The 19993-nt window shown below is 50.0% G+C and overlaps 8 protein-coding genes across 8 annotated transcripts; 4 read left to right on the top strand and 4 right to left on the bottom strand.

Moving 5' to 3' along the window:
* On the bottom strand, nucleotides 1-918 carry B0J16DRAFT_368581 (cell-cycle control medial ring component-domain-containing protein). Its single transcript, XM_046130228.1, has 2 exons — nucleotides 599-918; nucleotides 1-547 (listed from the first exon to the last, which is right to left on the bottom strand). Exons 1-2 carry the CDS (start codon nucleotides 707-709, stop codon nucleotides 47-49), a joined length of 612 nt encoding a protein of 203 aa, XP_045986225.1. The 5' UTR covers nucleotides 710-918; the 3' UTR covers nucleotides 1-46.
* Nucleotides 919-1104: 186 nt separating this feature from the next.
* B0J16DRAFT_332810 (NOL1/NOP2/sun family-domain-containing protein) lies at nucleotides 1105-3366 on the top strand. Its single transcript, XM_046126754.1, has one exon. It carries the CDS (start codon nucleotides 1186-1188, stop codon nucleotides 3229-3231), a length of 2046 nt encoding a protein of 681 aa, XP_045986224.1. The 5' UTR covers nucleotides 1105-1185; the 3' UTR covers nucleotides 3232-3366.
* A 696-nt stretch (nucleotides 3367-4062) lies between these two features.
* On the bottom strand, nucleotides 4063-7158 carry B0J16DRAFT_262737 (uncharacterized protein; the record flags this gene model as incomplete). Its single annotated transcript, XM_046123314.1, has 2 exons — nucleotides 4063-4634; nucleotides 4683-7158. 2 exons carry the CDS (start codon nucleotides 7156-7158, stop codon nucleotides 4063-4065), a joined length of 3048 nt encoding a protein of 1015 aa, XP_045986223.1.
* Nucleotides 7159-9499: 2341 nt separating this feature from the next.
* B0J16DRAFT_58041 (uncharacterized protein) lies at nucleotides 9500-11300 on the top strand. The gene is made up of 3 exons (XM_046134095.1): nucleotides 9500-9935; nucleotides 10048-10229; nucleotides 10279-11300. Exons 1-3 carry the CDS (start codon nucleotides 9794-9796, stop codon nucleotides 11047-11049), a joined length of 1095 nt encoding a protein of 364 aa, XP_045986222.1. The 5' UTR covers nucleotides 9500-9793; the 3' UTR covers nucleotides 11050-11300.
* Nucleotides 11128-12373, bottom strand: B0J16DRAFT_58037 (NADP-dependent oxidoreductase domain-containing protein). Its single transcript, XM_046134094.1, has 3 exons — nucleotides 12172-12373; nucleotides 11968-12091; nucleotides 11128-11915 (listed from the first exon to the last, which is right to left on the bottom strand). Exons 1-3 carry the CDS (start codon nucleotides 12238-12240, stop codon nucleotides 11206-11208), a joined length of 903 nt encoding a protein of 300 aa, XP_045986221.1. The 5' UTR covers nucleotides 12241-12373; the 3' UTR covers nucleotides 11128-11205.
* An 887-nt stretch (nucleotides 12374-13260) lies between these two features.
* B0J16DRAFT_332806 (uncharacterized protein) lies at nucleotides 13261-15902 on the top strand. The gene is made up of 2 exons (XM_046126753.1): nucleotides 13261-14666; nucleotides 14716-15902. Exons 1-2 carry the CDS (start codon nucleotides 13581-13583, stop codon nucleotides 15640-15642), a joined length of 2013 nt encoding a protein of 670 aa, XP_045986220.1. The 5' UTR covers nucleotides 13261-13580; the 3' UTR covers nucleotides 15643-15902.
* Nucleotides 15903-16020: 118 nt separating this feature from the next.
* On the top strand, nucleotides 16021-18805 carry B0J16DRAFT_58014 (NADH-ubiquinone oxidoreductase 78 kDa subunit mitochondrial precursor). The gene is made up of 6 exons (XM_046134093.1): nucleotides 16021-16281; nucleotides 16341-16364; nucleotides 16417-16468; nucleotides 16520-16534; nucleotides 16588-18492; nucleotides 18547-18805. The coding sequence occupies exons 1-6, from the start codon at nucleotides 16167-16169 to the stop codon at nucleotides 18662-18664; spliced, it is 2229 nt and encodes a 742-aa protein (XP_045986219.1). The 5' UTR covers nucleotides 16021-16166; the 3' UTR covers nucleotides 18665-18805.
* B0J16DRAFT_332804 (uncharacterized protein) lies at nucleotides 18470-19792 on the bottom strand. The gene is made up of 2 exons (XM_046126752.1): nucleotides 19690-19792; nucleotides 18470-19633 (listed from the first exon to the last, which is right to left on the bottom strand). Exon 2 carries the CDS (start codon nucleotides 19549-19551, stop codon nucleotides 18946-18948), a length of 606 nt encoding a protein of 201 aa, XP_045986218.1. The 5' UTR covers nucleotides 19552-19633; nucleotides 19690-19792; the 3' UTR covers nucleotides 18470-18945.
* Between the last annotated feature and the right edge of the window lie 201 nt (nucleotides 19793-19993).

The following is a 19993-nucleotide window of genomic DNA, read 5'->3' as shown; positions in this document are numbered from 1 at the left end:
ATCTATTTAATCGTGCGTCCTTGTTATGCTGTGTTTGCTTCTAAATCTATGGGTTTGCCCGGTTCGATTGCCAACTGGATTTGAAAAGGCTTGAAAGATTCTCCGCCTCAGCCTCATCCTTCAAACGCTGCATCAAGAAGCCCTTGAGATCGCTCCAGAATTCTTCCGTCTCCAGCGCATGTGCGCCTGTAGGTTGGGCCTCAGGGGCGGCCTCAGGCTCCTCAGGTGGAATAGCAGCAGCTCCGCCAATAACCATGACCGTAAACTCAATAGACATATCTGTCTCTCCCAAAATATCCTTGAGGATCTTGCTGTCGGGAATAGGCTTCTTGTTGTGCAGCAGCTTCGTCTTAGCGGCAGGTATCCTGGTCTGCTTCTGGATGTTGTTCTTGATATCCAGGATCGAGGTATCGAGGGGTTGAGAAGTAAGCTTGATGCTCAGAGGAGGGTTGCGAAGGGATTTGAGTGTGACAGCGATGCTTCGTTCAGAACCGGGGGCGACACTATTGGGCTTGCTCATGGCCTTGGACATGCGGGGGATAATGTACTGGCAGCAACATTAGAGGATGACTTTCAGAAGCAGAGGGGAGGATCATACAGGTGGCCGAGGCGGGAAGGTCTTGGGGTCTTCGAAGTGATCGGCTGAGAGTCGAACGGGTCGCGACTCAAGTGACGCCAGGAACGTCTGGGCGAAGGCGGTTTCAGACATGGTGATAGCTAGCTTCGTAGATGAAGTTGGCTATAAGCTCGATGAAGGCGGGGTTGAGCTCGTATAAGGAAAATGTGATTTAGGTGTGTAGGAAGCAACAGCCACGGTAATGTGGTTTCAAATACTTTTGGAGATATCTGATAGGGTAATAAGTTGGGAAACTCGCAATGATAGGAGTGCAATGGTAGTGAACAGCTTCAAAGTATCGTCATTGAACACCACCTCTACAAGTCGGCAAGCTCCACGCCGCAGCAATCAACCACCATATGCTGACTAAGGTGGTCTGATATGCTATTGGCTGATACGAAGTTCTGCCGCTTATCGGACCCTTGCTATCAGCGCGCGCAGAAAAAAAGTTTCGGCGGGGCGCGATCTATTGTAACTTTTCCTAGGCCAAAGAACAAGACCAGATCTGTTTTGCATCTTGGTCGAACCAATTCTTCAACAACATTTTCAATTCGACACAATAATTCAAAATGGGTGTCGGTCGCCGCATGAAGAAACAGGGTCCTCCCCAACCCCTGTCTGAGGAACATTTCGCAAAGCTCAAGCGCAAGGCCGGTCTGCCTGCTGATCCTGTCGCTGAGGCCCCCGAGAAGAAGAAGCGCAAAACCGTCACAAAGGAGAAGGTCATCGAGCCTAAGAAGAACGGTATTGTCAAGAAGGATGTTAAGAAGACAAAGGTCACCAAGCCTGTAAAGGCTGCCGAGGCGCCTGCTCCTGCACCAAAGGCAAATGGCAAAGCGAAGAAGGGCAAGAAGGCTCCTGCGCCGGCGCTAGAAGACCTTTCTGACGATGAAGAGATGGATGATGAGTTCGACCTCAATGACTTGGAGGACGGTTCATCAGACCTCGGCGGCGCTGGACTCAAGGACGATTTCCTCGACTCTGACAACGACGATTCTGTATTCGACTCTGACGAAGAGGGTGGAGGCAAGAACACAAGGGCTATGTTCTCTGAAGACGAGGACGAGTCAGATGCCGAGGAGAAGCTCACAGCCGCCAACATTGAGGGTCTTACAAGGAAATTGGATGCTCAAAGGGCAGAGGAAGCTGCCGAGGCGGAGGCTGAGATGGCCGAGGCGGCTCTCCGGACCAACATCGACGGTGACAAGCCTCATATTCTCTCCGACGAGGACACCGACGACGAGCTCGCTACCAAGACAAACGCCCTCCTAGCGCCCGATCTGCAGCTCCTGCGAACAAGAATCACTGAGAACATCCGTGTTCTCGACGACTTTGCCAAACTTTCCGAGGAAGGTCGCTCAAGAGCCGAATACGTGGATCAACTCCTCCGGGACATTGTCAGTTACTACGGCTACAGTCCATATCTCGCCGAGAAGCTCTTTAATCTCTTTACACCGCGTGAGGCCTTTGCTTTCTTCGAGGCTAACGAGACACCGCGTCCCGTCGTTATTCGCACAAACACCCTGCGCACCCACCGTCGTGACCTTGCCCAGGCTCTTATCAACCGTGGCGTTACCCTCGAGCCTATTGGAAAGTGGTCCAAGGTCGGTCTCCAAGTTTTCGAGAGCAGCGTTCCTCTTGGTGCTACTCCTGAGTATCTTGCTGGTCACTACATTCTCCAGGCTGCCTCATCTTTCCTGCCCTGTATGGCTCTCGACCCTCAGGAGAACGAGCGCGTGCTTGATATGGCCTCTGCTCCTGGTGGAAAGACTACTTACATGGCTGCCATGATGAAGAACACTGGTATCGTTGTTGCCAACGATCCTAACAAGGCTCGTGCCAAGGGTCTTATTGGTAACATCCACCGTCTGGGTTGCCGTAACGTCATCGTCTCCAACTATGATGCCCGAGAGTTCCCCAAGCCTATGGGTGGTTTCGACCGTGTCCTTCTCGATGCTCCCTGCTCCGGAACCGGTGTTATTGGCAAAGATCCCAGCGTAAAGACCAACAAGACTGAGCTCGACTTTATGCAACTCCCTCACCTCCAAAAGCAACTTCTTCTCGCTGCTATTGACTCTGTCAACCACGCTTCCAAGACAGGCGGTTACATCGTTTACTCCACTTGTTCCGTCACTGTTGAGGAAAACGAGCAGGTCGTTAACTACGCCCTCTCCCGCCGTCCCAACGTTCGTCTTGTCGATGCTGGCCTCACATTCGGCAAGGAGGGTTTCACCAGCTACATGGGCAAGAAGTTCGATCCCTCTCTGAGCCGTACACGACGATTCTACCCTCATTCCCTTAACGTCGACGGTTTCTATGTTGCGAAATTCCAGAAGATCGGTCCCACACCCGCCAGCGCCTCTAATGCCCGCGATCGTACTACTGGCCCAGCTGACGAGGTCGAGGTTATCGACAAGACACCCATCACTACCGATGATGAGGATGAGGCCGGAAAGACAAAGAAGAACGATGACTTTGGTGACTGGGACGAAGAGGAGGATCAAGAATACATGGAGAAGGGACGAAGGAACGCCATGCGCCGAAGAGGTTTGGACCCTAATAGCAACAGCAAAAAGGCCAAGGCCAAGAAGGAGAAGAAGGAGAGCAAAAAGTAGATATCAGCTTTTCTACTGTTGTCTGGAGTTTGTTTTTCTAAAAATGGTTATGGGTTTGATGACTTTTTGTGTTGGTCATGTAGACGTTCTTCCATCTTATACGTTAGATAATAAACAAGAGGTGTTTTTAAGTTACAATATCGGGAGCTATAATAACATTGATGTAACTTTACGTGATTTTGTTTGAGAAGCAGCCACAGAGTTACGCTGACAATGAGCATTGATAGCTGAAGAAAGGCATATTTATGGATATGTATTGCAAATGTCCGATTTCAGAATAATAGTGTATAGCAACACCGAGGCGGCATGGTATCACATGAGGTACACAATGTCTAAGGAAATCTTGTTTGCTATGCTATAAGAGCTGACTAGGTAAGTTACAAAAGAAATCTTGAAGAGAATGTCGGTTAAAGTAAGTCGTCAAGTTCGTCTCGTCATTAAATAGCCCAGTTCCCCTTCCGCAAGGCGGGGTGCTGCTGCTTTCCATCAGTTTTTTCTATCATTCATCAATACCCAGGCCAGTCCAATCCATCGTTGCCATATAATACATGGTCGTCATCATAATCCCTTTGGTGCTGGCAGAAAAAAAAAAATACAAAAACCCGTCGAAAATCCATTACCTTGTCATAACGCATAAAAACAACCCAAACCACCCGGGGGTATCCAGTCATAATACTTCGTGACAACCGATTGCTCGTCCCTAGCATGATGCAATGTAGGTATTCTGCCGAGTTGGGTATCCACAAGTACTCGGTATGGTGAGTGTTCATTACAAATTGTTGCTTAAACAATGATGCCGAAGAATGGTAAGAGCCCTGAGGCTCGAAATTCTCACATTGCCAAATCGTCAAATTGTGAGACAAGCTCGCGGATCGTCCATCGCCAAGCTTCGCGATCTCTGGATCCTCGGCCGATCCATTTCTCGCACTTTCTTCTCCATCGGTCTTCTTCTTCACGTTGTCGTCTAATGAACTCAGGGCCAACGTCGAACTCTTCGCCGACAAGCCATTCATCCTTAATGTCGCTAACACGACCTTGAGCGCCCTCATCGTCGGCGGTATTGTCTTCCAAATCTGGAATGTCCTTGAAGACATCCTCGTCGTCAAGCGCGTCGAACCCATCCATGGTATCACTAGTCTCGGAGGATGGTTTAGCTGGGTTATCAAGTTTGAGCCAGCACATGTTTTGAGGGTCAAAGACCATGCCGCCGACGACTTGGACGCCCTTGGTGGCGCTAATGTTCGTGATCAATGCCGGACGAGGTGTTGCGTTTTCCTTCTCGCGCGTAGTGGTCGACGCAACCACTTGAGTAGGTGTTTGTACAGGGGGGTCAAAAACATTGAGAGCGTTCTCATTGCCCTCCCACCGGTATGTATCTGCGTTGTAAAACATTCCGTTGACCACTATGTCCTTGTTAGCGAGAGTACTGGCTTTATTCTTGATAGACTTACTCTTTGACTCTTTGCCACTGTTCAGGTTCGAAATTAGATGCGGCTTTGTCTGTTGAGGTCGTTTATGTTTCCTCGATCGAATATTCGAGTGGTGGGGAATGGTAGGGGTCAAATTGCTCCTCGACGAAAGCTGAGTGGTCCGCTGAGAGTTCAGGGGTGTCAACGGACCATTACTAGGAACTCGTTGTGCCAGTGAAGTCTCTCGTGCAATTCTACTTGCAGCGGTATCACGAGCAAAGTGAGGAGTAAAAGAAGGTCGGGGAGTTGGGGGAATTGATGGAGAATTCGCCGAGTTTCTGTCTGGAAGAACATTTTGGTAGAGTTTGTTGCGCATGGCAACCTTGGGTCCTGAGCTGGTAGGCTGTTTCAGGTACCTTGTTTCAGTTTCTTTCGATGTAGGTAAATCATCGAAACCATCCAACTCGTGACCATCGCCAAAATTCTTCTTGTGCTTTGGCTTACTCAAACGCTCCCAAGTATCAGCAGTCGCGCGATGGCGATGGTTGGGGCTGGGCGACCGCATTGTGGATCGCGAAAGCGTGCGAGAATTGGGACGCAAATCAATGGATCCAATGGAAGTGTCGGAGTCATGACGACGGAATCCACGAGTATGCTTAGTAGCAACGTGCTGCGACTGTGATTGAGAGGCACCAGCTGGCAGAAATGGAAGGTGGGACTTGCGGACTGTTGCAGGGCTGTCCGTTGAATTTTGGCGCTGACGTTCAGTGGGCGTCTTTGGCCGTATTCCAGACAACGGTCGATTGTTTTCGGACCTTGATGGTGGCCTATCATGCCGATACGCCGACTGTCTTCCCGGAGTATTCGATGCTCTGATGGCTGGCAGCGAGCGTTTCTGCTTAAGAAGCTGAGCGCTGGTCGTAGTTGGTTCAGTGCGAAGTGAGGTTGTCGAGGTTCGGGTGCCGATTTCCCTTCTGCGTGGGGGTGGTGGAGGGAGCCCGCGAGATGGTGAGGTTGTTGTGGGAGTTGGCATACTAGCGATGGATGACTGAGCTGAGTGGCCCATTCTAGAGTGCGAGCGACGGCTACGCTGGGGAATAGGGCCGCCACTCTCCGAGACTGGTTCCAGGGATGTTGAGTGAGTTCGCTCATGGTGGTTCAGACGAGGGATCCGGGTCGAAGTAGTGACTGGTTTGTTCGTAAATGTAAGAGACAGTGCCGCTTTAGGGCGAGCCGGGCTAGCCGGACATGTCTCCTTGACCTTGACATTCTTGTGCAGGGTGAGCTTGCTCGAGTCAAAAACATCTCCTTCGCCAATATCGAGTCCGTCAAGAAAGTCGGGCTTGTCAGCTTCAGCTGGCGCCTTCTTTGCAGGCACAATGGGTTCCTCAGAGATTCGATTGGGAGACTTGCTCTTTCGACGCTGCTGAAGCCTCTCCGTCCAGTTAACAGGACCGGCGGGCAGAATCAGTCCATCAAATGTCTCGTCCTCACTCTCAGCAGTGATAGAGCTCGAAACACTGGGGCTAAGGGCAGAAGCAGCGGAGCTCCTAGCAGAGCGCACGTCTCGCCGAGTTCCACCCCACCTAGTGCCCAAGCTTCCCTCTCCCCAATCCAGATCATCGGATTGATTGGCGGGCGTCTTGGGGATCTCCTTTCTTGTAGAAAGCTTCAGCTTCCCATCTGATGGAAGCTCCAGATCCGCCTCAAAATCATCTTCGGTGTTGTTGGCATTAGCGGGCTTAGCATCTCTCTGAGGAGTGGGGGGTGTGATAAAAGAAACAGGTTTGGGAAGTGGAAGTGGACGGGTCTTGGAGGCTCTGATAGTGTCGCCTCCAAAGAAATCATCATCTTCGTCATCGTCTTTGAATCTATCCAAGTTGATAGCGGCTGAAAGATTACTCGTCGCAGACTGAATAGACTGCATGCTCTGGAAAGACTGAATAGATTGAGTAGATTCTCGTCGGTTGTCCTTGTCAAAGGGAGAAGTAGGAGGTGAATTGCCCCAGTTGATAGGACTGGTGTGAGTAGAAGTCGATCCAAAACTGACATGTCGTGAGGTCTCGGGGGATTTAGGTTGCTCTGGTCTCTTTATCTTGAGACCTTGGGATGAGTCGGGTATCTCTAGGTCATTCTCCCAGTCATCTTGAATGATCTTTCTGATCTTTCTTCCACCAAGACGCTTAATCGTACCCCCCATTAGGGCAGAGGATGGGACATTAGTTGGTAAGGGGATGCCAGCATTTTGTGCGGCAGCGATAGCATCCAGAGTTGATTTCTCATCGTCGCCTGGAATGTGAACATGCTTCTCCTCTTCTCCCTCAACCTCAGATCGGAAGGAGAAGTGCGAAGAACCAGAATCTCGACGTCTTGAAGATGATGGCCGTGATGGAATGTTAGTGGCCGTGGATGGACTGCGAAAGGACAGGTCGTCGCCCTCCACGACAAAGTCATCGTCATCCCAGTTTTCAATGTCGGCTTCCACAGGTTGTCTGGGTTTAAGTCGTAAAGGTTCCATGATAGCGGTTACGTTGTTAGAAGTAATTTGCAATTAAAGGTTGGGGCCAAGATTCGGCAAAAATAAAGCGTTCGGCCTGACTGTTGGAAACGCGATGTCAATTGCGTACAGTCATTCTTGTCAACGGCAATTGTTCCCCGCATACAAAAGCATATCCCCAAGCGTTGAACGGCGTGGATGATGCGGCCTTAAAAATAATAGTAACGTCAAAGAAGTTCAAAAATCAACAAAAGTCGTAATGATAGATATCGTGGATCCTGCAGGGGCTCTGACAGCTGGTTGGTAGCTTTATGCGTATCGTTGATGTGCTGGCGGACAAGCGAAGCTGCAGAGAGGTCTGTGGTGGTAGTCGGAGGAACAAAGAAAAGACGTCGTAACGTCGGGGAGCCGTATGGAGACGGATTGAAAGTAACGTGGGCCGATAGACAAAAAGGAAAAAGCAAGATCGACAGGGAGAAATCGTAAGAGGAGGGTATTCGGTTTTTGATACTAGAGTTGTAGGAAAGGATTTTTCGATGGTCGCGAGGGTGACGTGCGAAACAGGATGCGAAGGTCAGGAATGCGGTCGCTGGTGGACAAGATGGTTTGGTTTGTTTGGTTTTCTTTGGTGGGCTGTCCAGCAGCTGCAAGTAAGGTATCCAGGGAAAAGAAAATGGCTGGGGGGTAACTGTAAGCGTGGCTGGAGGTGGTCCCCGCTAACTACTAAGGGACGTGCCCACTGGGACCATCTGTTGCTGGGCACTGCGATCGCTATGGGCAGATCCCCACAGGGCAAGTGCTCACTCTTGGTCACTGCGCTATTTAAACACTACAAAAGAAGGCTTGCTGAGACTACACCTGAAATGGGTTTCTACCAGGGGCTTTTGTTGGAACATTCGAGTGTTGGTTTGTGAGAATTGAGTTTCTCTACTGTAAAGTGTCCCGTCTACACGTGACTAGGCTGTTGTTGCACAACCTAAACAACGGTAGCTGCGAAAACAATGAGCAACTGAACCGTTTGCAGTTGGGGGAGCAGTCCGATTGGTCCAAACCCTTCACGCGTCATGGTCGCGACGTGTAAGCAGTTTGGTACAGATGGAAAGTTAGTATCTAACTATACCTTATCAGTAAAAGGAGCTTCTTTTCATCGAACGTCACTTAAGTTTGTGGCTGGTTGCTCTGAGGATTCAGCTTCCACCTAGGTATCCGGTTTCCAAGCTTTCTGCCTCCATATCTTGTGCCTGGTGTGCCTGGACGATCTTTGATGATCTCACGAAAGCTAAAAACCTGCCGGGCCAGATACTATACACTGCTACCCTGACGATGATGATGTTATTGTTGTTGTTGGTTTGTGTTGATCTCTTCTACATTTCCTTGGGGCTGTATCACGTAGATGAACTCCCCTCCAACATGTCTCAGGAAAAAAAATATCTGTCCCTGCACGATGACTTTATTTCATGTACAGACCTGACAGGTTCATAACTCCACCAGCCAGGTTCAGGCACGATCTCACTCACAGCAATGGGTCTTCAGATGCAGGCCACCTCACTAGTGAACGACTCCATTCTACTGGGCGGGATATAAACTCCTTTGGGAACCGCCATCTTAGCTTTAAAGCGTTGAGCTGGAATGGTATTGCAGCAAGCATTGAGGAACAATTTCTTGTCAAACAACTGTAGCTAACCAGAACTTGCTCATGTCTCTAGCAGAGTTTTTCAATGGTATGCTGTCAATAAAATCGAAACTGAAAATCCTTGACATTCATTCATTCATTGAGTGATGGCGTGGAAATAATACGGCACAAGACCTGACTGAACTTAATTAAATGCTAAGGTTGAGGTCCCTGATGGGTTCCTTTTAGCGGCAGGTGCCTGGAGCGGGTGGCCATGTGGCCTGGAGATGAGGTGCCCTTGCCCTGGCTCGAGGCCGGTTGCAGCCTGCAGCCTGCAGCCTCCCGCTTCTTCATGCAGTCTCTTATGGCTGCCTACAGTCAGATCGAATTACTTCCGTATTATTAAATAACGTCAAACAAAGACAAACACCAACAAAGGAATTCCCTCTTCTCTAGTCTCTCCAAATCCTTCAGATTGTCCCTCCCTTCTCGTGGTCTGAGTCTCTACGCACGAGCTTCTCGCCAAACCCTGGACTGCCGCTCAGCTCCTGCGGATCATTCAACTTAATAAATGGTCCAAGCACCATCAACAACTGATCGTCATTAATAACACGATCCTAAACGAGTCACGACGTAGCCAGAACCCAAACTTATTGAAGCTACTGCCAACGATCAACTTTCGTTACACTGACGCCAAACCGCTCACGCCCCTGTCGAAACTCTTTCGTTACTCTATTTACTTTACTCGGCCGCTTGAACCCAGGCACACTTGTTTAGCTCATACGGTTTCGAGCTTCACTTCATTAAAGCCTTCATTCCTCTAGCAAGCCAGATCTCGAGCGTTGATCTCTTCGGCCCGTGTGCCGTGTCTCACTTCCTATCTCGCCATTCCCGCAAGGGAGTCGTATTTGTTCCAAATCACTCCCACAGCATCGGTATCTGCCATCATTCCACTGGTCTTGATCTAAATCCTTGGTGTTGGCGGACATCCACGAACAAACTCTCCCTGGACTCTTTGAGCCCCGGCTGTGTCTACTATTTTCAATGGCTCCGATGCGTGTTCTAAGGTTCCCCCGCAGCGATGACACGACTGCCTTTGTGCTTTTACAGGTAACCCCAAAAGGCTCGAAGCCGCTGGACCTCAAATTGGTAGGGACTGAAGGGGAAGAACCATACGTTGCTTCATGTAAGTCATTTCATTCCCGACGCTGTATTGCAATCTGGACCCCTAGTCCATAATTTCCAGCATTGACGCAAATGGTAATTCTTTCGATCCCTGAATCTGACTTGGAGGTTAGTGAAACATGATAGGGTCATGTCCCTGCGTGTCAACAATTGTCCCGCATCAGAGAGCGAATGGCAACAGACTCTCGAGAGCCTGTTTCAGCAAGAACCCCTTCCGGATATCCAAGCTACAGCCACAGTGCAAAGTGAAAAGTCTATATCAATCACTCTTCGAAAAGAGATCCAGGGTATTACTGTAAGACTGATGCCATTCTGAGATATGGGTTTGTGACTAACTGCCATAGCAACGCCTCGGTGCAATTACTTTAAACCATGATCCAGATGAGGCCATTGAACTATTCGAGTGGTGCGGTGCGGCCGCTGAATCCTCTGCTGTCAGTAAACAAGCTGCGGCCGACCTATCAATCAAGTCGTCTGAAGCAGAGTCCGCTGCAACCCAGCTTCAGTCTCAGCTAGAGGAACTGATCAGGGCGAAAGATGAGGATGAGACCGCATTGCTAAGAAAGTTCAGGGACCTCTTGAACGAAAAGAAGTTAAAGATCCGGGAGCAACAGCAATCCTTAGCGGCGTTAGCAACAAATCCCAGTTTGGCAGGTCAATCGCAATTTTCGCAGGCTGTAGAGGTTGAAATCAAACAACCGAAGCCAAAGAAGCCAGCTCGCCAAGCTGGCAAGTCCAGGACTGCGAAGAGAAAAGCGCCTGCGATAAAGCGAGTAGAAGAGTCTGATGACGATGCTGGCGCCGACATTATGGATGTCGATATCAAACAAGAGGCCGAGGATACAGATCCTGGGAGCACGACCGAAGTGACTGCATCGGTCGATAGCGATAACGACGAAAGTGATGCTGATGCTGGTGTTGGTGTTCACTTAAGTTCCTCTCGACAAGTCTATGCCCCTGCATCAACAGCCGCTTCTCAAGAAAAGGCTCCTGCGAAAACTGCCGAAGCGCCTCCACCGCCTCGAGCTCTTCCATTCGCAACAAAAAAGACCGCAAAGACTACACCTGTCCCTACCACTGCTGGCAGCGAGACTGAGTCGGACGATGAGCTTTGAAGGACGATTTATGACATTGCATATCATAGCATAGCGTTGCACATTGTGTTGATTTGATTGGGACTGCATATCAGATGCTGACCACCCAATGTTGGCCAATCCTTTTACTATTTGTTTACCACAATACATGAACCACACCAGGGCCTTACTTTGGGTTTATGATCTATCATTCTCATCAAACTTGTTCTTCCAGAATCCTCGGAAGTGCTTCTTGGCACCAAGCTTAGAGATCTCGGCAATCTCATCCTGTGTCAGCTTAAACTTGGGAAGTTTTGACAAGTAGCCCTCAAGTCTCTCAACCTTGTTGCTTGTAGTGAGAGCAATGATGTCCTGGTCAATAACCCATCGAAGACCGACCTCGGACTCTGTCACGCCGTACTTCTCGGCCAATTTTGTGTAGAGAGGGTCAACAGGACCGCCCTTTGCTGTGACAACGGGAGTGAGGGGGGAGTACGCAGACACGGCAATGTTGTGCTTCTTGTGGAAATCAAGAAGATCGCCATGCTGAAGGTACGGGTGGTACTCAATCTGGTTGATAGCGGGCTTGACCTTGGCTGTCTTGAGAATGGCCTCAAGGTGCACCTGCAAGAAGTTGGAAACTCCAATGGACTTGGCCTTTCCAGATTCCTTAATCTGTTCCAGCTCAGACCAGCGCTGCTGAAGGTCCTTGTCGGTCTCAGCAAACCAGGGGCCGTGGATCAGGTAGAGATCGACGTAGTCAAGGCCAAGCTTCTCGAGGGAAACGTTGAAGGAGTCAATGGCAGAACCCTTCTTCTCAGCAGGGATCTTGGTGGTGACATAAAGCTGTTCACGAGGAACACCGCCGGCCTTGATGGCCTGACCGAGCTCTTCTTCGTTGCCGTATACTTTTGGCTAGTTAGTATTTATATCAAGCATAGTAACTATATGCAATCTCACCCTCGGCACCATCGAGATGGCGGTATCCGGTCTTAATAGCCTTGGTAGTAATATCGACTACGTGTTGGTCTAAACCGCTTTGAGAGTCTTTTTTGTACTGAGCTGTACCTAGACCAAACGCAAGCTGCCGGATGTTAGCTTTGTTCATTGAAATTTTGACGATCTTTTGGCGGGGTTCTGTTGAGATGGTGAAGGCCAACATACCACCGGGATTTCAGTGCCGTCATTGAGCTTATAGCTGGGGATGTCGTGAGAGGTAGCAACGCTGCCCATTTTGATGGGTTTTCAAGCAAGGTTATTGGATGAGTTCTTGGTCAATATGTTAGTGAGCTGATAAATCTCACAAATCTCCAGCTCTACAAGTTATTGTTGATGATTAGGAGTTGCCGAGGATGTGAAGTCGTAGTGTAAGGTAGGTAGTTTAAGTACTGCCCCCACTCACCCTTCCTACCTATCGATCAGTGCTCGGTAATCAGATGGCGATTGAAGTGGGACTATTTCCGTGATTGATAACTCATGTCGTATTTGGCTATTTGCTCATCGGTTGGTTATGATGTCTGCTATGGGCTACAGCACTTGTTGCCGTTTACTTGCGCATGTTTCTACGCCAATTGGGGGATACAAGCTGGTATCGATGACGGCATGATGGACAATTAAGACATTCAATGGCTCAATTTGTCTATCGGTGGTTTTGTATCGGGCATTCTCGATGAGATATGAGCACCTAGATATGGAGCATAAAGCTCGGTATAGCCAACCCGTTTACTACAGTTTGACTTTCGCTGTTCTACCCACTGTATTGTTAATATGTACATATTTGCTGGCAGTCTATTTCCCTGCCAGAGCAACAAACGATAACCGTTTCAAGTACAAGCTTAACTTTTTTGCAACGATAACAAACTAAATTTGTCACCTGTTCAAAGTCTAAAACAGGTCGGACTGTTATCCTCTGGTTACGGTATATCTTTATGTGTCAACCTGGTAGAGAGGTTTCTTGTGTAACACACACATGTTAGCCGGCTAAAGCCCTCATCTCTTTTGTTGGGATTTCACCTACTGCTATTGCTATGCTTCTCTGTTTCGATGACAAAAGCATTGTTTATGGTCCAGACTTACACATTATCACCCAAGCACGTCATAACCGCCATAAATATGTAATCCGTATGAAAACTGCGCTTTATCACTGCCGGCTATAGGGTAAAGTCACAAACACAACTGGGCAGCATTCTTGTCACTTTTATTTCATTTTATATGTTGTTCCGAATATTAATTTCATATGTTCCGTATTACTATCGATGAAGTTAAATCACGGGCCGTTTCCGTCTTACATGCATCCGAATAACCGGGGGTTTCGACTTTACCGAAACTGTCAGATTTGGATCTAGAACTGATCGTGGGGGCGGCGCCGAAGCTCCGGAGGTGATGTCAAGATGGACGACGTTAACCGTCAATACTTGCCACTTTTGTCAGCCAAACACCGTCATAACCAATCGCTCCGATGTGCCATTGAGGCGATAATAATCACTCTGTTGATATATCGCAGCCGATGATTCCAAATGCTCACATGTTCCTTGTAATCTCAACCTCTCCCCGCACATAAATTCTCGCCGTTGATGCTCTGTCGCAACGCCATCCGCAGAGCTGTACCGCGCTCACAACCAACTTCACATTTACCACGGATTAAGCAAATGGCTGCTCACTTTTCCAACGGCAACGGCAATGGTGCATTGTCGCCCGCCTCCGGCTATGAAGGAACAACGCTCCAAGATCTGCCCAAATCATGGCATTTTACCGAGTCCCTTCCTGCAGATTCGATGTTCCCAACACCTGCCGACTCACACAAAACTCCCCGAGACCAGATAGGCCCCCGACAAGTCCGCAATGCCATATACACTTGGGTGCGCCCTGCCGAACAGAAGAACCCGGAGCTTCTAGCTGTCAGCCCGGCTGCGATGCGTGACTTGGGAATCAAGCTGGGAGAAGAAACTACGGACGACTTCAAACAGCTGGTAACTGGAAATAAGCTATATGGATGGGACGAAGAGAAGCTCGAGGGCGGGTATCCCTGGGCGCAATGCTACGGAGGATTTCAGTTCGGTCAATGGGCTGGCCAGCTTGGCGACGGTAGAGCAATCTCCCTCTTCGAGTCAACCAACACTACATCTGGCGAGCGATATGAACTTCAACTCAAGGGCGCCGGTCTGACACCTTACTCGCGCTTTGCCGATGGAAAGGCTGTCCTAAGATCCAGTATCCGAGAGTTTGTCGTCTCAGAGGCACTCAATGCTCTTAAAATTCCCACCACCAGAGCTCTATCACTCACGCTACTGCCAGAATCCAAGGTTCGTCGAGAAAGGGTCGAACCGGGTGCAATAGTACTGCGATTTGCACAGTCGTGGGTACGCCTCGGTAACTTTGATATTCTGCGAGCGAGAGGAGACCGCAAGTTGATTAGACAACTTGCCACATACATCGCTGAGGATGTCTTTGGCGGTTGGGATAAGTTGCCTGCTCGACTGGAAGACCCGGACAAGCCTGTCGACTCTCCAGAACCCAAGCGTGGAGTTGCTGCCGACAGCATCGAGGGTGCAGATGGTTCTGAGGAAAACCGATTCACGAGATTCTACCGTGAAGTCGTGCGTCGTAATGCTAAAGTGGTCGCTCACTGGCAAGCGTACGGATTCATGAACGGTGTCTTGGTAAGTGACTTGTTTTTCGCTGTGTAGACATCGCGCTGACCTATCACAGAACACAGACAATACCTCCATTTATGGATTGTCGATAGACTTTGGCCCCTTTGCTTTCATGGATAACTTTGATCCTGCATACACACCCAATCACGATGATTTCGCACTTCGTTATAGTTATAGAAACCAGCCCACCATTATATGGTGGAATCTGGTTCGCTTTGGCGAGGCCATCGGCGAGCTCATGGGAGCAGGGGCCAACGTTGACGACGAGACATTTGTCACAGAGGGTGTTAAGGCAGAGCAAGAAGAGGAAATTGTGGCAAGGGCCGAGAAGCTCATCACACAAGCTGGAGAAGAGTTTAAGGCTGTATTCCTTGCTGAGTACAAGCGACTCATGACTGCTCGCCTGGGTCTCAAGACGCACAAGGATTCCGATTTCGATGTGCTTTTTAGTGAGGCCCTCGACACTTTGGAAGCCTTGGAGCTCGATTTCCATCACTTCTTCCGCCGACTTAGCAAGATCAAGTTGCAGGACTTGACCACTGAAGAAGCTCGCAAGGAGAAGGCGTCCGTCTTCTTCCACAAAGAAGGCCCCCCAACCACCATCTCTGAAGAAGACGCCCGAGCACGTCTAGCTATTTGGCTCGAGAGCTGGCGGGAGCGCATCATCGAAGATTGGAAAGACGAGGGAGACAGCGTGTCAGACGCAAAGGACACTGAGAGAATCGACACGATGAAGCGTGTGAACCCTAACTTTGTGCCTCGCGGCTGGATCCTTGACGAACTCATTCAACGCGTAGAGAAGGATGGCGAGAGAGACGTATTGAATCGCATCATGCAGATGTCTCTAAACCCATTCGAGGATCGCTGGGATGGCGAAACGTTTGATGGCAAGACATACAATGGCGACAAGGACGAGGAGCTTCGATGGACGGATGACCCCCCAATGACTGAGCGAGCTATGCAATGTAGCTGCAGTTCTTAGGTAGAGATAGATATCCCTAAATCAAGACACGTACAGATTCATCTGGCGCAGCCTTTACTAGCTATTCTAAGATTTGGTGTTGGTATGTTACGACCGGCGGTAAGAGGCAGCGGTCATGGAGATTGGTTACTCTCCCATGCTTCCATAAACGGCGTAATAATATTTTATCTTGAGCACAAGATAGAGGAAGACTCGACTGAAGCAACAGTCCTGCCGAAGCAGTGCTGTTGCGCAAGCTCACCTACAATAAAGTGTGCCCGTGTACAATTAATTTGGTAGAAGAAAGAAAAATTTCAAAAAGCTCGCCGAAAATTGCGGAATAAGAGGTAGAGGGTCCAAGGCTGCGGCCTGAGGCAAATAAAAGACGCTGACCAATGAGCATTAACGTAAATTAATCGCGGACTAGCGCCACTAAATCCATCACCCGAACAGCAGGTTCCCTTTCAAGACGTCAACGACTGAGCATATATTCGCCGCCAGCGACCCTGCAAGCCTTTTCATCTTCCCTCCGTCAAGGCGACACGATGCTCCGAAATACTATAGCACGTTCGGCTTGGCGGACGAGCCGGCGGGCGGTCAATGTCTCGCGAACCTTCGCGACGACAAGCCAGCGCCCGGCCGAGGTGGAGTTGACAATTGGTGAGCATCTTTGTGCATAGAGCCATTGACGATCCGAGAAAGGCTAATACTGTTACCAGATGGAAAGAAGGTCTCTATTGAAGGTATGCTTTAATGCTTGGGCGGCTTGATCGACGTCTTCTGACAGAATTGTAGCTGGATCTGCCCTTATTCAAGCCTGCGAGAAGGCGGGCTCAACAGTCCCTCGGTAAGCAAGACAGTCGTAGCGAGTTTGGATGATATGGCTAACCTTTCATAGATACTGTTACCATGAGTACGATACCTCCGAGCCCCCCTACGAACGATCTATCGCTGACAATGCTTCAGAAAGCTTATGATTGCCGGTAACTGCCGAATGTGTCTGGTGGAGGTTGAGCGGGCACCGAAGCCCGTTGCCTCTTGTGCCTGGCCTGTACAGCCCGGTATGGTCGTCAAGACCAACTCTCCCCTTACTCACAAGGCCCGTGAAGGTGTTATGGAATTCCTGCTGGCCAACCATCCCCTCGACTGCCCTGTTTGTGATCAAGGTGGTGAGTGTGATCTCCAGGACCAGTCTATGCGTTACGGAGCGGACCGAGGCCGATTCCACGAGGTTGGCGGCAAGCGAGCTGTCGAAGACAAGAACATCGGTCCCCTGATCAAGACTTCTATGAACCGATGTATTCACTGCACCCGATGTATTCGATTCTCCAACGATATTGCCGGTGCCCCGGAGATGGGCTCCACAGGACGTGGTAACGATATCCAAATTGGCACCTACCTCGAGAAGAACCTGGACACCGAACTGTCCGGTAACGTTATCGACCTTTGCCCCGTTGGTGCCCTCACCTCCAAGCCTTACGCTTTCCGAGCTCGTCCTTGGGAGCTGAAGCACACCGAGTCTATCGATGTTCTCAACGGTCTCGGTTCCAACATCCGTGTGGACTCCCGTGGTCTCGAGGTTATGCGTATTCTCCCCCGACTTAACGACGACGTGAACGAGGAATGGATCGACGACAAGACGCGATTCGCCTGCGACGGTCTCAAGACTCAACGACTTACTATGCCTCTGGTCCGCCGTGAGGGTCGTTTCGAGCCCGCCGACTGGGAGGAGGCTCTCACCGAGATTGGCCGTGCTTACCAAATCAAGAACCCCCAGGGTAACGAGTTCAAGGTCATTGCTGGTGCTCTTACTGAGGTCGAGTCTCTGGTCGTTGCCAAGGATATGGCCAACAAGCTCGGCTCTGATAACCTGGCTCTTGATACCCCTACTGGCAGCCAGCCTCTCGCCCATGGTGTTGATGTCCGATCTAACTTCCTTTTCAACTCTCAGATCTGGGGAATTGAGGAGGCCGATGCTATCCTGATTGTTGGCAGCAACCCTAGACACGAGGCCGCTGTTCTTAACGCCCGTATCCGAAAGCAGTGGCTCCGATCCGACCTCGAGATTGGTCTCGTTGGTGAGACTTTCGACTCCACCTTCGGGTTCGAGCACTTCGGCGCCGACCACGCCGCTCTCAAGTCTGCTCTCTCTGGACCCTTCGGAGAGACCCTCAAGAACGCCAAGCGACCTATGATTATCGTTGGCTCTGGTGTTACTGACCACGCTGATGCCAAGGCTTACTACGAGACCATCGGCGCTTTCGTTGATAAGCACGCCTCCAACTTCCGAACTGAGGAGTGGCAAGGCTACAACGTCCTCCAGCGTGAGGCTTCTCGCGCTGGTGCTTTCGAGGTTGGCTTCACTACTCCTTCTGCCGAGGTTGCCGAGACCAAGCCCAAGTTCGTTTGGCTCCTTGGTGCCGACGACGTCAAGGAGGCAGATATCCCCAAGGATGCTTTCGTTGTCTACCAGGGCCATCACGGTGATAAGGGTGCTCAGATCGCTGACATCGTTCTCCCCGGTGCTGCTTACACTGAGAAGGCTGGTACTTACATCAACACTGAGGGCCGCGTCCAGATGACCCGAGCCGCTACCTCTCTGCCCGGTGCCTCGCGAACTGACTGGAAGATCCTCCGAGCTGCCAGTGAGTTCCTTGGTGCCCCTCTTCCTTACGATGATGTTGCCATGGTCCGAGACCGCATGGTTGAGATCAGCCCTGCTCTGGCCGCCTACGATGTCGTTGAGCCCGTTGCCCTCCCCGCTCTTAGCAAGGTTCAACTCGTGGACCAGAACAAGGGCGCACAGGTTACTGGAGCTCCTCTCAAGAAGGTTATCGACAACTTTTACTTCACAGATGTTATCTCGCGAAGGTAAGCAATTATCATTCACTATGTACCTGAAGTCCCTGCTAATAAACTCTCCAGCTCTCCCACAATGGCTCGTTGCTCAGCAGCCAAGGCCACTGGCGATGCTAGGACAAACTTTATGGCTCCTGGTATGGAGGAGGATAAGCCTATGGGCCAGGTCGAGTATGGCGTATGATGTGGCGATGGTAAAAGAATAGAAAGATCTGCTTTGTTTTAATGCGTCTGGGAAGTTCGTAGTATGTACATATAGGACGTCGGACGGAGGGCTGAAGGTAGATAAGTTGAATACCTAATTCCTTCACTACGACGTGCAGTTGTCCCACTTCATCCCTTCCTCTTCCGGTTTGCGTTCGGAAGGAACATGACCATGTTCTTGTCGTTGGTGTTTCTCGATGTCCCGTTGACATACTTTTTTGGTGAAAACTTGAGTTGCTGTTCAGATGCACGAGTCCGTTCCTAATCGGCTCTGTGCTGATGTTCTCTGATCTTCCACTCGACAGATGCGCGATGTCTCTGCAAAGTCTTATCACGAGCCCGAGCTTTTAAGGTAGAGTGCGATACAAAGCCCATCATTTTAGAAGCTTGACACTCGCGCAGCGATCGATAATGCTTATCAAACGATGGGATAGGTAGATCTCGGGTGTTCGCGTGGCGAGCCGACCGCTGCGGCTTGGCCTCCATATTTGAAATCATGCTGTCCAGCAGATCAGACTCAACGCCGAGTGGAACATCGGGCGAGACAGTGTCTTCTTTCTTGTCGAGTAGTTCGCATCGCCGCCCCTCTTGTAAGATGCGCTCGCGCTCGCGGATGCATAGCGCGACGAAGTTTTTTCTGGAGCTTTGAGCGTGGTCATCGATACTCTTGAGCTGTGCATTCAAATGATCAAGTCTAGTGACAGATGTAATGTCGCTTAGAGGCTCGTCGTAAGCTATTGGACGAAAGATGGCCGGTGCGAAGTTCTGCAACGGGGGGATGATGGGATGGCCCTCTGGATCAGGAATTTGAGTAGGGTGCTCTAAACGATTCACGCCAGAGCCACGGCGCTCAGGCGGCTGCGCCATGGTTTATGTTTATTTGTTAAACGCAATGTGCGTTTGAAGGTTGAGATGGTAGGTTGAGATGGTAGGTTGCAAGTGAATGTGGCTGGCTGTAGTTAGTGCTGTTGCACAGCGGCCATGAGTGGATGGGTTCGACGTTACACAAGCCGATGGATGGTTTGATGGCTGCGTCTGTACCTGCATAAATGAAAGTGGATGAAGATGTCAACAGAAGTTAGGTAGAGAAATGTTTTTGCGATGTGACCAATCATGGAATTGTTTGGGTTGAACAAAGCGCTGCTGTAGGTAGAGGGCAACATACACACCTGGGTACCTGGCAGTGCCTCCCACTATGGGTTGCCTTGAACAACCGCCCGCTGCCTTCTTATCCGGAGATAGTGTCATTTCTGAACTCTCAACATTGTTATACCACAAAATGATCATGATGTTGATTCGGAGGAAAATC

Source organism: Fusarium flagelliforme, assembly GCF_020744385.1.
Source record: "Fusarium flagelliforme strain FIESC 12 MPI-CAGE-AA-0113 chromosome Unknown B0J16scaffold_2, whole genome shotgun sequence".
NCBI lineage: Eukaryota > Fungi > Ascomycota > Sordariomycetes > Hypocreales > Nectriaceae > Fusarium > Fusarium flagelliforme.
This window is presented reverse-complemented; position numbering and strand designations above follow the sequence as displayed.

What these genes read in the sequence shown, in the direction of transcription:
- B0J16DRAFT_368581 (XM_046130228.1), bottom strand. Translation starts at nt 709, where the DNA reads ATGTCTGAAACCGCCTTCGCCCAGACGTTCCTGGCGTCACTTGAGTCG. An exon ending in CCTTCCCGCCTCGGCCACCT is followed by an intron (nt 548 to 598) that starts GTATGATCCTCC and finishes TGTTGCTGCCAG; the next exon opens with TACATTATCCCCCGCATGTC.
- B0J16DRAFT_332810 (XM_046126754.1), top strand. Translation starts at nt 1,186, where the DNA reads ATGGGTGTCGGTCGCCGCATGAAGAAACAGGGTCCTCCCCAACCCCTG.
- B0J16DRAFT_58041 (XM_046134095.1), top strand. Translation starts at nt 9,794, where the DNA reads ATGGCTCCGATGCGTGTTCTAAGGTTCCCCCGCAGCGATGACACGACT. An exon ending in AGAACCATACGTTGCTTCAT is followed by an intron (nt 9,936 to 10,047) that starts GTAAGTCATTTC and finishes CTTGGAGGTTAG; the next exon opens with TGAAACATGATAGGGTCATG. An exon ending in AAGAGATCCAGGGTATTACT is followed by an intron (nt 10,230 to 10,278) that starts GTAAGACTGATG and finishes TAACTGCCATAG; the next exon opens with CAACGCCTCGGTGCAATTAC.
- B0J16DRAFT_58037 (XM_046134094.1), bottom strand. Translation starts at nt 12,240, where the DNA reads ATGGGCAGCGTTGCTACCTCTCACGACATCCCCAGCTATAAGCTCAAT. An exon ending in ACGGCACTGAAATCCCGGTG is followed by an intron (nt 12,092 to 12,171) that starts GTATGTTGGCCT and finishes AACATCCGGCAG; the next exon opens with CTTGCGTTTGGTCTAGGTAC. An exon ending in CCATCTCGATGGTGCCGAGG is followed by an intron (nt 11,916 to 11,967) that starts GTGAGATTGCAT and finishes ACTAGCCAAAAG; the next exon opens with TATACGGCAACGAAGAAGAG.
- B0J16DRAFT_332806 (XM_046126753.1), top strand. Translation starts at nt 13,581, where the DNA reads ATGCTCTGTCGCAACGCCATCCGCAGAGCTGTACCGCGCTCACAACCA. An exon ending in GATTCATGAACGGTGTCTTG is followed by an intron (nt 14,667 to 14,715) that starts GTAAGTGACTTG and finishes GACCTATCACAG; the next exon opens with AACACAGACAATACCTCCAT.
- B0J16DRAFT_58014 (XM_046134093.1), top strand. Translation starts at nt 16,167, where the DNA reads ATGCTCCGAAATACTATAGCACGTTCGGCTTGGCGGACGAGCCGGCGG. An exon ending in AAAGAAGGTCTCTATTGAAG is followed by an intron (nt 16,365 to 16,416) that starts GTATGCTTTAAT and finishes ACAGAATTGTAG; the next exon opens with CTGGATCTGCCCTTATTCAA. An exon ending in ACAGATGTTATCTCGCGAAG is followed by an intron (nt 18,493 to 18,546) that starts GTAAGCAATTAT and finishes TAAACTCTCCAG; the next exon opens with CTCTCCCACAATGGCTCGTT.
- B0J16DRAFT_332804 (XM_046126752.1), bottom strand. Translation starts at nt 19,551, where the DNA reads ATGGCGCAGCCGCCTGAGCGCCGTGGCTCTGGCGTGAATCGTTTAGAG.